Source organism: Oryx dammah, unplaced genomic scaffold (assembly GCF_014754425.2).
Source record: "Oryx dammah isolate SB20612 unplaced genomic scaffold, SCBI_Odam_1.1 HiC_scaffold_1, whole genome shotgun sequence".
NCBI lineage: Eukaryota > Metazoa > Chordata > Mammalia > Artiodactyla > Bovidae > Oryx > Oryx dammah.
Window position 1 is genome coordinate 98,117,374 of NW_024070185.1, and position 13,927 is coordinate 98,131,300.

Consider the following 13,927-nt stretch of genomic DNA (forward strand, 5'->3'; position numbering starts at 1 on the left):
GTGTAGGCTTGCCACTAACTTCATTTCTGACACTGGACAGGTCACGTCTCTTCTCCCAGTTCATTCTTTCTCATTGGTTAACAGAAGCGGGTAGACTAGATTATCCAAAAAGTCTCTTCTGGTTTGAAAATTTGGTAACTCCTCCAGAATTATTAAGAGAAAAAAACTTTTAAACTTGCCATTTGACTGGTTTGTAACTATTGTATTTAAATACATTGGTTTTTGGCAGAGGAATCATATGAGCCATATCCTAGGAACTGAGTCACTTGAATTCACCCACATCTTGCTAAATAAACTTGGCTGTCCTCATATAATGAATTAATGCAAAATTCCAGCAAAAATGTGAATATTCATTTGTTGGACAGATGTGTTAACGTTAAGAAGATGTCAGTTGTACCTACTACCGTTACCAAGGAAACAGCTCTAAGTCTTCTAAATTATCATTATTTCGGGGGAAACCCACAGAAAGAAGGCAAGTAAACTCAATAATTAGTTTCAAAACAAAATGTTTGCCATTCCAGAGTCAGCAATTTTGTGTTCTGTTCCAATCTAATCATTAATCTCTACCACAGTTTTTCACTGTTATATTGTTTTGGTGCCTGTGAGCAAAAGCCCATAAAAGGTTCTCATACAGTTCATGGAATCAAAATTTGTTTTTAATTACGGAAACAACTTGCAAAGAAAATGTGGCCACATTATTATTCTGTGTCCTTAGTATCATTTGGGGACCAGGAGTCATTTGACTTACTTTTGCATGTCGCCACCCCTCCAGTCCACTGTCCATTCTCCTGACACACCCGTTCTCTGTTCCCCTGTGGATCAATAAAAACTGTCACTGATAAGACAGTAAATGACGATAAATGATGATAAATGACGATAAAAGACGATAATGAAAAAATACGAGAGTGCAAAGTCAACTCCGCTGGGAACCGGAAATCCTTGGCACTGGGATGCTAAATGAGTCCATTAAATAAATATAGTTTAAGAAGTGGATTTAGACTTTCAAAAATGTTTTCCAAATTACTTCAAAATTCATATTCTGGCTGACCAGTGTAATTCAGGTACAGACACTGTTTCGCTTTCTGCTTAAATGACAACTAATTATAACCAGCAGCGAAGACCGATGTAGAATGTGTCTGAAATGTCTGAGAGGTCTATTTGCTGAGGATTTTAAAAAATATTTTGAATTGAGTTTATTTTTCAGTATCTGAGAGGTACAGCAAAGAAGTGAATTTGTTTATATATACCCTTGGACATGAACTAGGTCAAGATATCTTATTGAGATCAGGATTGAATTTTTTGACAATGTAATTTATCCATTATCTCTAAACTTACCCTATTAAGGGCCCAAGCAAGTAAAATTTTAAATATTTTGAGCAAAAATCTTTCTAAAAATTTATATCCCTGCCTTCTGAAATAAGGGTAAAAATATAAACTTATTTGAAACATCATTTATAGTTGTTATCCTCGATGGACTTTTGATATATTTTCCTATATCTCACAGCCCTTTGGCGTGGGATGGAGGTAGGGGAGGGGGAAGGGGGTGGATATCAGCTATTTACCCCTCAGAGTTACTATATGCTGAGCTAGGCTAAGATTACTGGGTTTTTATTTCTGGATACAATTTTCATGTGTCCTCTTTTTTTGTGGTTTATCTTTTCTTGTAATCACAACTGTTTCTAATGATAACCTTTTCCTATGTTTTAAATTCCTAATTTGCTATGGAACAATTAATAAGATAAATAAAATTCTGTAACCTTACGGGTTCTAAGTAGTGTGTTAAAGGGCTTGGCTTTAAGTATATGAACCGCAGCACATGGATTCCATGTGATGGTTTTTCAATCCTCAGAGATCTTTGGATACACATTCTCGGAGCTGGTTCTAAATTAGCAATATGTCTGAAAAGGAGCTATCACCTCTACTTTGATTTTTATCTGCTCAACTGTTGTCTTTCATCCTTAATCTTCTACTACTCAAAGGTATTTTCTTTGAGTTTACTGACAAAGCTTCACCTACAAAAACTCCACAGACATCTATGGAAGGATACTCACTTTTCCTTCCAAAAAATAACTGAACCAAAAAAATAAATGTTTTAAAATATATATATTATTTTCTTCTTACTGAAAAAGTAATACGTGTTGATTATAGCAGGCTTAGAAAATATGAAAGAGAAGTAAAAAGTTTTCTAGAATTCTTCGTCCAGAGATAAACCCTGTTAATATCTGTTGTACTTTTCCTGTGCTTATATACTTACATATGCAAAGGAAAATATACATTCTAGTTTGTGAACTATTTATTAATTTTGAGGAAGTATATGACAAACTATTGAAGTCAGCTCCCTGTTTGGGTATTCCAGAGTGGACTACACTCAAGAAGTTAATTTAAGCCAACAGTATTTTTCTCACTAATTTTTTTCCTTCGTTAATATTTTGCATAATAAATATTCTGTTTCAATCATGTCGATTTTTGTTCCATAAAATTCTATTTTCTGTAGCTATTGCTATAAAAAGAAAATCAAACACTATCTTTGGCTCCCTTCTTAGTAAGTTGCAAATTTTGCTGTTTATTATTTTATGATTTATTATTTACTTTCCCTTCTCTCTTTTTCTCTCTCTATTCCTTTACATATCTTGTTTTTGATAATTAAGCTGGAGTTTTAGATCCAGATTAGCATCAAGTTACTATTTTTGACATAATATATCTGCTTAATCAACAATTAACTTAGATAGCTATATTAATTTTTAGCATCATAGAAACCACTTTACTGCTCATTAATAGCAGGAAATTTTAGAACATGAAAAATTTTAGAACAAGTAAAATTTTAGAACATGATTATCCCATTTTTGTGTTCTTTGATTTATTCCTCAGTTGCCTGTAGGGATTTCTGTTTCAAGATGATTGCATGTGTAGTGACATCTGGGGGATTTAGATGTCTCAAAAAGGTTGGTAATCCTTATATAAAAATGATAACATTTACAGAGCAGAAAGACTGACCATGATTTACATTAGTTGTCTTAATTGCTTTGTCTGACTTTGGTAATCATATGAATACTGGGAGTAATGACAATTACTACCCTCTATTGAGCTCAGACATTGTATAAAGTGTAGTGCTTGCCACTTTCTTTTATTGCTGATTCTTGCAGTAACTTTGCAAAGGTGGTTATCACATACTGCAGACAGGATGAAACAGAGGCTCAGAGAGGTTCCCCAGCATCTTTACATCTAGCAAAAGCAGAGAGCCTGCAACAGAGGACTGCTGGGACTAAGTCCCTATTCTTTCCCAGCCACTGACCTTTGGAACTGGGGGAACTTGTTAAGAAAGGCAAAAATTCAAAAGTTCTTTTTATGGTAAGACTTTTCCCCTAATGGTATGTTTTTCCATTGAGAGGCATAATGTCTGGCTCCATTATTATTATTATTTGACATCAGTAGCCATGCTGATGAAAACTAAATCCATTAATTCCTAAGAGTTGCAAATTCTGAGATTTGAATTCTATCATTATTGACTGGAGTTCATCTACTATTTGGTTATCTAGTCTTTCAGTTGGGGTCCTCTTGTGGCTCAGCTGGTAAAGAATCTGCCTGTAATGCAGGAGACCCGGGTTCGATCCGTGGGTTGGGAAGATCCCTTGGAGAAGGGAAAGGCTACCCACTCCAGTATTCTGGCCTGGAGAATTCCAGGGACTGTATAGTTCATGGGGTCTCAAAGAGTCATCCAGTTAGCCTTGAAAAGATACTTTTCCTCCTCTTGTTGTACTTTCAAAATAATGAATTTGCCCACGGGAATCCTCTAAAAGTTACCAAATAATCTTTTAGTATCATTATGAGTCTGTCATTCATGACGTATTTGATGTGGCCATTAAAGTTATTACCCTTACTGAGGCTAAAAAGGTTTCACCTTGGCCATCTCGGGAGCCTTCTCCAATTGGCTCCTGAGGTCTTTTTTACAACTTTAGTATTTCTGGCTTTGCTGGGTCTTTGTTGCTGCACGGACTTTCCTCTAGTTGCGGTGAGCGGGGGTTACTCTCTAGTTGCGGTACACAGGCTTCTCATTGCAGTGGCTTCTCTTGTTGCAGAGCATGGGCTCTGGAGTGAGAGAGTTTCACCAGATGCAGCTCCTGGTCTCTAGAGCAAAGGCTCAACAGGTGTGGCACACAGGCTTAGTTGCTATCCTGGCACGTGGGATCATCCTGTCCCTGGGATTGAACCCGTGTCTCCTGCATTGGCAGGTGGATTCTTTACCTCTGAGCCTCCAGGGAAGTCGTCTCCTGAGTTTTCTTCTTTTTAAATATACTGCCTTTGATAGATTCCCTCCTATCTCATATGATAAAGATTTTCTAGGCTAATCTTTTACATACCATGTTCCAGACCTGGATTTGATTTTTTATGTAAATAACTGGACATAAATATTTAGAGACAGTCTCTCAGGTGCTCCAAACATGTAGCTTGGAATAATAACAATTGCTATAACATCGCTTTCAATTTTGTGGTTACCACTGGGATATTTCCAAACATTTTAAGGTAAATTATCCACTTCCTCAAAGTTAATGACCCATCAGTTTGCTTTTGATTTTACACCACTTTTCTTTTTAACAAAATGCAAGGGTAGTACTCTCACATGAAGAACAACTGAGTTTCAAAAACAGAAAAGCTCTCCAACTGCTATCAACCATAACATTATCACCCTTTCCTCCCCTAAAAGAGAATCTTTTGAGGAAATAAAACAAGATCCACATAAGCCTAGTTTCATCTTTCATGGACCCTGCTTATGAAAATTCTCTGATTCTATGGTCAGCAGGAAAATAATGGAACACACCATACACATTTAACAAATCGTTGGCAATGAACATTTCTCAAAACCTGCATTTAATACCATCATAACAACAAAACCAGGGAATAAAGCTTCCTGAAAAATCAAAGGGCAACATTACACAATATAAAAAAGGCCTCTGATGATGTGATCATGTTTTGATGGCAGCATTCCCACCAGAGTAAATTGGTGCTGCTAATAGGATTTTAATATTACAAACCAGGCAGGTGTGATCTTGAGACTCATCATTTGGTTAAAACAGCTCTTAGCATTAGGCTATACCTACCTTGAGGGAACCTGGCATCTCAATAAAAAACCCTCCAAGGTATTTGAGCCCATGGCTTGAGGAAATTCTAGCTGTGCATACTTAAATCCCTGTGGACACTGCCCCATGGTGACAGATTATGCAAAATATGGTTAAAAGGAGGCCAAAACATAGGTTTAAGTGGCCAACTAAAGTAACAATGTCAGTCTTGGGGCGGGTGTGTAAACTCCATTTTTTTCATGGCTTTGATTTTTTAATTTGAAACTTACTCTGCTTTTTAAAATTATAAGTCACTTTAAATACTTCCAAGAAAAGGTTAAGCTATAAGGCAACAACATATAAAAAAGTGTAAAAAAGTCTTTCAGGACCCAAATCAGTGAGATAAAATGGTGTAAATACTAAAAATATTCCTAAGTATATTGGAAAAACAAATTAATTCTAGTTAAACAATTTGTTTGCTTACCTCTAATTCATAGCCAGTTTCACAGTGATAAGTAATCATGCTTTCAAAGTTGTATTCACTGCCAAACACAAATCCATGTTCTGGACTTTCAGGTTTCCCACAAGAAATTGGACTGCAGGATTCATCAGAAAATGGGGGCTCCCAGGTGCCATCAAGCTAAATATCAAATTATAAGTTACACGTAGGGATGAGTGTGCATGAATGAAGATGTCTGCAAATACTGCTCATATAACAGGATAATCCACAAATGATAGTCAAAGGACCTAGAACTTGCTACTGCTACTTATTATCTCTGACATTAAGAAACACATGTTAATTATCAGATGAGCATCAGTAAGCAATTTTAGACATTTCTAAAACTCATAAAACAAGCATTTTCTTCCTAATAAAATCCTTTAAAAAAAAATCAAGAACACCAAGAAGTACGTCTTCATTATGATGAGAAATGTATGGTAGATACAAATATTCCATGACTTAATACACCCTTATATTTTATATAATTCGACATTTTAATCTAAAGCTGATAAGAAATAGACACGTTTAGGCATACCACCCAAAGTATAAAAAGATGGCTTCCTTTTCTCCATGTCAACACGAGTACTTGAAAACATTCTACGACATATTGTGAGCAACTCACAAAGTTAAAAAAAAAAAAAAAACACCACACACAGAGACATTATTTTGCCAACAAAGGTCTGTGGAGTCAAAGCTATGGTTTTGCCAGTAGTCATGTACGGATGTGAGAGCTGGACCGTAAAGAAGGCTGAGCACCGAAGAACTGATGTTTTCAAACTGTGGTGTTGGAGAGTCCCTTGGACTGGAAGGAGATCAAACCAGTCAATCCTAAAGGATATCAACCCTGAATATTCATTGGAAGGATTGATGCTGAAGCTCCACTACTTCGGCCACCTGATGCAAAAAGCCACCTCATTGGAAAAGATCCTGATGCTGGGAAAAACTGAGGGCAGGAGAAGAAGGGGGTGACAGAGGATGAGATGGTTGGATGGCATCATTGGCTCGATGGACATGAGTTTGAGCAAACTCTGGGAGATAGTAAAGGACAGGGAAGCCTGGTGTGCTGCAGTCCATGGAGTTGTAGAGTTGGACATGACTAAGCAACTGAACACCAAACACACACACATTTATTTATTCCCCACCACCACAATTAGTATTAACATTTTCCAGTTTCCTTATGGAGTGTATAAAGAGGTGCACACAGATGTTTCCCTTGAAGACAATCATTTTCTTGCTAATGTTATATTGTTTTCTTTGAGGAAAGAGCATATCAGTTGAATAGCATTTGAAACAGGACCTGAGACTAAACCTTTATTCTATAGATGAGCCCAAAGTAATTTTATATATATTAATATACACCTGTCACATAACCACTCCCCTAATGTTGGAAATATACATTATATCTAACTTTTCAATGCTGTAAATAATGCTTCAATAAATATATGTCTTGCACAGATTATTCTAGGTATTAACTTTTAAAAGCTACACAGTATTATTTTCTTTTGATGTAGTTGGAGTTTATTTTAGCATATATTAACTTTGCCCCTAGTGGGAAAAATTGTCATGATTCCTTTATTAGGATCTGCTTTTGACAATTTCTTCCATTTCATTCATTTCTCCTTCTAAAAATTTTCACACTAATGTCATGCTAATATGTTGTTGTTTAGTCACTAAGTCATGTCTGACTCTTTAACCCCATGGACTACAGCACACCACATGTCCCTGTCCTTCATTATCTCCTGGAGTTTGCTCAAACTCATGTCCATTGAGTCAGTGATGCCATCCAATCATCTCACCTTCTGTCGTTGCCTTTTCCTACTGTACTCAATCTTTCTTAGCATCAGGGTTTTTTTCCAATGAGTCAGCTCTTCGCATCAGGTAGCCAAAGAACTGGAGCTTCGGCTTCAGCATGAGTCCTTCCAATGAATATTCAGGGTTGATTTCCTTAAGGATTGACTGGTTTGATCTCGTGGCAGTCCAAGGAACTCTCAAGAGTCTTCTCCAGCACCACAATTCAAAAGCATCAATTCTTTGGTGCTCAACCTTCTTTATGGTCCAACTCACATCCATACATGACCACTGGAAAAACGGTAGCTCTGACTATACAGACCTTTGTCAGCAAAATGTCTCTGCTTTTGAATATGCTGCCTAGGTTTGTCATAGCTTTTCTTCCACGGAGCAAGTGTCTTTTGATTTCATGGCTGCAGTCATCTGATAATCCCTAATTAGATTGGATTAGGAATGCCATGTGGATAGAAGCTAAGCAATTCTATGTAACTATAAAGTGACATAAGCAGAGGCAGAATTTGACTCCAGTTTGTTTCTTCTGCTTCTGCTCTTCTCCTAAAACCAGAAACATATGTGGTAACGATCAGGGCTCATTTCTACGCACAGACTGTCTATGTGTAAAGCATTCACATGGTTAATCTGTCATGAATCTTTTATTATAGATATCTGAACATTTTATCTATCTTTGGTACTTTTCACATACCCTTGGCACTTCCTTATTTTTAAAAATGAGAATATTGGAAAGAAATGTATGTTTTTATATTTCTATGAAAAAACTCCTCAAATTCTTTGACAGGGGAAACTTGAGGCATTTTCTCTTCAGGATAGCAAGATACTGCCTGTGTGGATATATCTATATCCACATACTTATACACACACTTACTTATACACTGACACATATCCATATGTGCACACACACAGCATAAGACACACACACATATATAGCCACATACACACACACTCACATATAGTATAATATATATATAGACAAGTTACACCCTACATGTTCTAATTAAGAAAGTCTTACCTGACATGTTGATATATTAACTCCCTCATAGGTATACCCTTCTACACAAGACACAGACACTTGCTTATTCACACTGAAATCATCTCCATGAACAAGTATATGTGTTACATTTGTTGGCAGAGGACATTTTTTAGGACTGCAAGAAATTAGCTCAGGGAACCAACGACCATCTTTCTGACAGGTGAATGTGTCTGTATCTGTATCCATCATATAACCTTCTAGACACCTGCAATGGAAAAGAAAAGCGAGTGCCTTAAATGGAGTGCAATGTAGTTGGTGACTTGTTCTTGGATTCTAGAAGCTGCTACAAAGCTCAGCACACATTTTATATGATATATTAAAATGGACTCAAATGTCAGGGAGATGGTGTTGCCATGCAAAAACACCAGGATAACGATGATAATCAGATCAATCCTCAGTTATTCACATAAAAGAGGAGCCACGTCTAAACTTGCCTTAAATTTTGTTGATGTGATTTACCTTTGCTCTAGATAATACCATTATTGAATTCACTTTTACTCTGAAAATACCTAACAGTTCAAGAAATTCTTGACAAGGCTCAAAATAAACTCAGATACTAGTAAGAATATAGCACAATTAGTATCTACCGGGAATCTATTTTGTTCCGAGCACTGTTCTAAGTCCTCTACGTAGTGTGTGTCTTTTAATCTTATTTAGTAGCGATCATGTAACAGTAGTATTGGTGTTCAAACTCAAGTCAATCTGACTCTAAACTCTCAGGGATTCTGAAAATTTTGCATTTTTTTCATTCAACAAATGTTTACAGAATATTTATTAAATTCCACTCACTGTTCTAATTGCTCTACAGATATTAAATCATTTTCATGTCAACTCTATGAATAGGTGTGATTATTTTTATTCCCATTTTATAGGTGAAGAAACTGATACCAGGGAGATTAAATAACTTCTCCAGGAAGCAGCAGAGCTGAGATTCCTACCTAGGGAATCTGGCTCTAGAGGCCCTGCTTTTACCACTATACTGAAACCATTTAATTAATATTTATTGGGTGGGTATATTTTCAAAATTTCACTAACTGCCAGGCTAGGTAATAGTCACAGGTTTGCAAACTTGGAATGATCAGTTTACTAACAAGTGAAGATCTGAAGATAGTCCACTCACAAGGAGTAACAACCAGGACAGTCTTAGGAAGTACTGTGATTTCAGGCGGTATTGTGATTTCTCAAGCTATCTGACACACAAACGTCCAAATAGAAAACTGCAAGTGCACTTCAAAAGTAAGGAATAATTTTTGTTTTTCTTCTTGGTGCATAACCCACTATTCCTTAGCTTTCATTTCACTGACAATATTCCCTTGGGTATGTTTCAGTAAGAAAGTAAGAGAAAATGAAGGGCTAAAATGTCTACAACAGACAGGCTTAAGAAGAGTTATTATTCATAGAACTTAAGAAGCCAATATGTGAAGAATAATCCCTAATTCCTTCAGAGATACCAACAAAATCTAAATTGATTTAGAGGGCTGAGCTATATTTACACATTACAGGCATTTATTCCAATAAAAATCTAAATTATACATTCATTCCATATTTTCTCATCTTTTTTTAATACTACATTTTAAATAGAGAATTTTTCAGCAAAAATCACCATTTGTGCATTAAATGCTTAGTTTGCTCAGACAGCATAGGTTAGACATCCTCTTAAGACTATCTCCTTATTTATGTTGCCCGTTGAAAGTATGTGACTTTTGACCTGAATTCTTCAGTTTTTGCCCTATTTCCCCAACATTTACATATATGAATATAATTTTTAGGTGATACCAAAGAAATGTATCAGTGTATCATTCAAAAAAGAGCCTATGAGTTAATAGGTATTAAAGCTAGTTAGAGGATCTTGCTGGTCCAAGAAGCTCAACAGAATATGTTAATTATGATAACTGTTTTAGAAACTATAATCTGAAAATGCGGAAATTTACTTTTACAAGCCAATCTATGGATAATTATGGGCAGAATAAGGCCAAGTGTTAAAAGCTTCAGTTTTCGGAGAACAGCCCAGAGAAGTTGTTTTCTTCCCAACTAGCTTAATTTCTGATTTATCACTTTTCATTTTACAACCCTCCAGTCTGCGCCCCTTGGAGACTCTAGAGCTATGCATGGTCTTACCTGAGCTTCACTTGACTTTCATAGGTGTATGCTTCTCCAGTTGCCACTGCATTGGAGACAGATGGTGGAGGTCCACAGGATAGAGGCTCACAGACTGGGTAAGGCTGGCTCCACGTCCCTTTCTCTGTACAAATCAGATCTGAACTGCCTTGGATGACATACCCAGGCTTGCAGGTGTAAGTTGTCACATTTTCCTCCAATGAACCCCTCTCAATGATGAACGCATTTGGTATCGTTGGAGGAGAACCACAAGAAGGGTGTTCACAGCGTGGGAAGTCAGAGCTCCACTGGCCATCAGCTTCACAGGTGATCTCGGAGAGTCCCAGGAGTTGGAAGCCTTTGAAGCACCGAATCTGAGCTGCCTTTCCACAACCAACATCCGTCCCATTAACAGCTCCACTCTGAATGGCTGGTGGGGAGCACTTGCAAGGCAAGCAGGAAGGGGGGCTGCCGCTCCAGGAGCTATTAGAGAGACACTTTCTTGAAGGACTTCCATGGAGCTTATAACCGGGAAAGCACTGGTACTCTATCTGCCCCCCACGATAAAAGGAAAAGCCATTAGGAAAGCCACGGTCAAGATCTTCAGGAGGGCTGCAGTTGACTGGTTTACAGACAGGAACCTGGGCATCCCAGTTACCATCCGACTGACAGGTGAGTTTGGGGGCCCCGTGTAATGCATACCCATCCTGACAGTGGAACACCACTTCCTTCCCGAAGCCATAGTCCAGGCCATCCATCACCCCATTTGCCACCTGTGATGGGGGAGCACACCGGACGGGCACACAGGTGGGAGTGTTTCCACTCCAACTTCCATCAGCAAGACACACACGGCTGCTGGCCCCCTCCAGCAAGAAGCCTGTGTTGCAAGTGTACTGAACCTCTTTCTGGAATGTATATTCCTCTCCCTTTACCTGGCCGTTGGCTGAGCTTGGGGGTGAACCACAGTCCACAGGAATACAAACTGGCTCATCTCCATCCCACGTTTTATCTTCTTGGCATGTCCTCCTGCTGGTGCCATTCAGCACATACCCAGAATTACACTCATAGTACAACACGCTCAGGTACGAGTAGTCGCTTCCTTGGATGGAGCCATCCGTAACTGGATTTGGTTTGGGGCATGAGATGACCTCACAGCGTGGGGAAGCACCGCTCCATTCTCTGTTCCTTAGACAAAGTCTGATGTCGGAGCCCACCAGAGTGTGCCCAGGTTTGCAGCTATACTGGACGGCACTGCCCGTGGTCGTCTCTGTAACATGCAGAAAGCCATTTTCAGGAGCAACGGGCAGGTCACATTCAATTGAAATGCATGACGGAGCACTGCCATTCCAAGTTCCATCTTCCTGGCAGATCAGCACAGCGTTCCCCAGGAGTTCGTATCCTGGATTACAGCTATACGAAACCAGGGTGTTGTACCGAAATTTTGCCGAATGCATAGCAGGAGACCCCTTCGTGTTTCCCCAGGTTTTAGCCACTGTTCCCAGATGATGAGGGGGGTGAGGAGTCACACGCGGAACTTCCATCATGTCGTCTTCTTGGTTAAAATATCCCTGACCATCTCTGACCACAGTAGAGTCTCCAAAATCGATGTGAGGAGGGAGACCACAGTCGATGGGTACACATGTCGGGATGGAGCTTGACCATCCAGACTCTTCACAGGTCTGCATGGCGTGACCAGCTACCTGGAACCCAGGGAAGCAGCTGTAGATGATCATGGCACCGTAGCTGTAATCTGCACCTTCTACGAACCCGTTTTCAATGGGTTGTGGGGGATCACAGTGGATAGCATTGCAAGATGGGACGTCCACATCCCAATCTCCTGTCTCTAAACAAGTCAAGGCTTTGGGACCTTCGAGCCTGAAGCCTCGGTCACAGGAGTATGTAATGGTTTGCCCATAGTGTAGCTTTGTGTAAGAGAATTTGCCATTCAAAATCTCCTTGGGCTTTGGGCACTCAATGGGTTTACAGGTTGGTTTTTTCCCGAGCCAGTGACCATTTTCTCCACAAAGAGTGGTGGTATTGCCCACCAACTCAAAGCCTGGCTTGCAGGTATACAGAGCTGTGCTCAGGTAGGCGAGACCTTGCACGTCGATGATGCCGTTGAGGATTTCCTCAGGCTGCGGGCATTCCACTGGCACGCATTCTGGTAGTGGAGAGCTCCAGGTACCATCAGCTTGGCAGGAGGTGGTAGGATCTCCTTTTAAGAAAAACCCATCCACACAAGAATACTTGACAGTGCTTCCAAAATGAAGAGCAGAAGAAGGAGCAGGGACGCCAAAGGGAATGAGGGGAGGAGGACGGCACAGAACCATCTTACAAACAGGAAAAGAACCATTCCACTGCTGGGACGGCAAGCATCTCAGGACAGAGCCACCCTGGAGGACGTGCCCTTCCTTACAGGAAAATGTCACCACTCCCACCTCCGTGGTCAACTCCTTCAGTACGAGCTGGTTCTCCAAGAGGGGTGGCTCTGGGCACTTGGCAGGCACACACTTTTGGTTTGGCTTCTTACTCCATTTGCCAGATTTCAGGCATGTCCAAGAATGATCACCGATAAGCTCGTAACCCTCATTACAGAAAAAGTGAACCTTGGCCCCTACTTCAAAATTTTCTCCTTTTATGTAGCCATTCTGGATCGGGGGAGGTTTCCCACAATTGAGAGGGATGCATGACAAAGGGGAGTCACTGTGCCAGTGGCGATTGGCTTGGCAGACGAACACAGGACTTCCGACTGACTTATAGCCTGGGTTACACTGGTACCTCACTTCACTCTCAAAGGTCCTGCCAGTTGTATGCTGGATAACAGGGAGAGACAATTAAACACAGTTTGTATGACAGATAATATAACTGACAAAATATAATGAATCATAGTAAAGAACTAAACTAAAATGCCTGTGTTAAAATAAATCAATTAAAACATTAGCAAATGAGGACTTATATTTTTCCAATAGGTCCACTCTATTTTTTCAATTTAAATAAATGAAAAGGATGATAGAAGGTCAAATTAAGTAATCAGTACCTACAGCAGAAATACTAGCCACAGTGGTAAGACCATAAAAGGGAAAAACTGAAGTCTCTAAATTGATTGACGAGTAGATGGAGCAATACCAAAAATTATAAACTGCTTGGTAAATTCAAAAAAAATCTTACAATGCTATAGTTTGTTGTTTTACTTACAGAAAAGAAAACATACACAACACAAAGATACATCTGTTTGTGCTGTTAAAAAAAATTTTTTTTTAATGAGTATGGACCTATTGTCAGAGTTTGCATTCCTTTTTAATGCACTTTAAAAAAACTGCTGCCGTAACATAAGGGTGGAAGATAAAAAGTAGTATTTTATCTTTTAAACAAAAAATATAATATTCATGAGCTCAACATTCAGATACATAAGTATATAATATAATAATAGATCATTTAAGG

The 13,927-nt window shown here is 39.0% G+C and overlaps 1 protein-coding gene across 1 annotated transcript in view; it reads right to left on the bottom strand.

Moving 5' to 3' along the window:
- Nucleotides 1–13,927, bottom strand: part of SVEP1 (sushi, von Willebrand factor type A, EGF and pentraxin domain containing 1) — a 200,005-nt gene that overhangs the window by 22,314 nt on the left and 163,764 nt on the right. Inside the window, exons 38-41 of the mRNA XM_040239945.1 lie at nt 10,508–13,299; nt 8,369–8,594; nt 5,539–5,694; nt 749–812 (exon numbers count right to left, since the gene is read on the bottom strand). Of these exons, the coding sequence (XP_040095879.1) occupies nt 749–812; nt 5,539–5,694; nt 8,369–8,594; nt 10,508–13,299 (3,238 nt within the window). The remainder of the gene's footprint in view (nt 1–748; nt 813–5,538; nt 5,695–8,368; nt 8,595–10,507; nt 13,300–13,927) is intronic.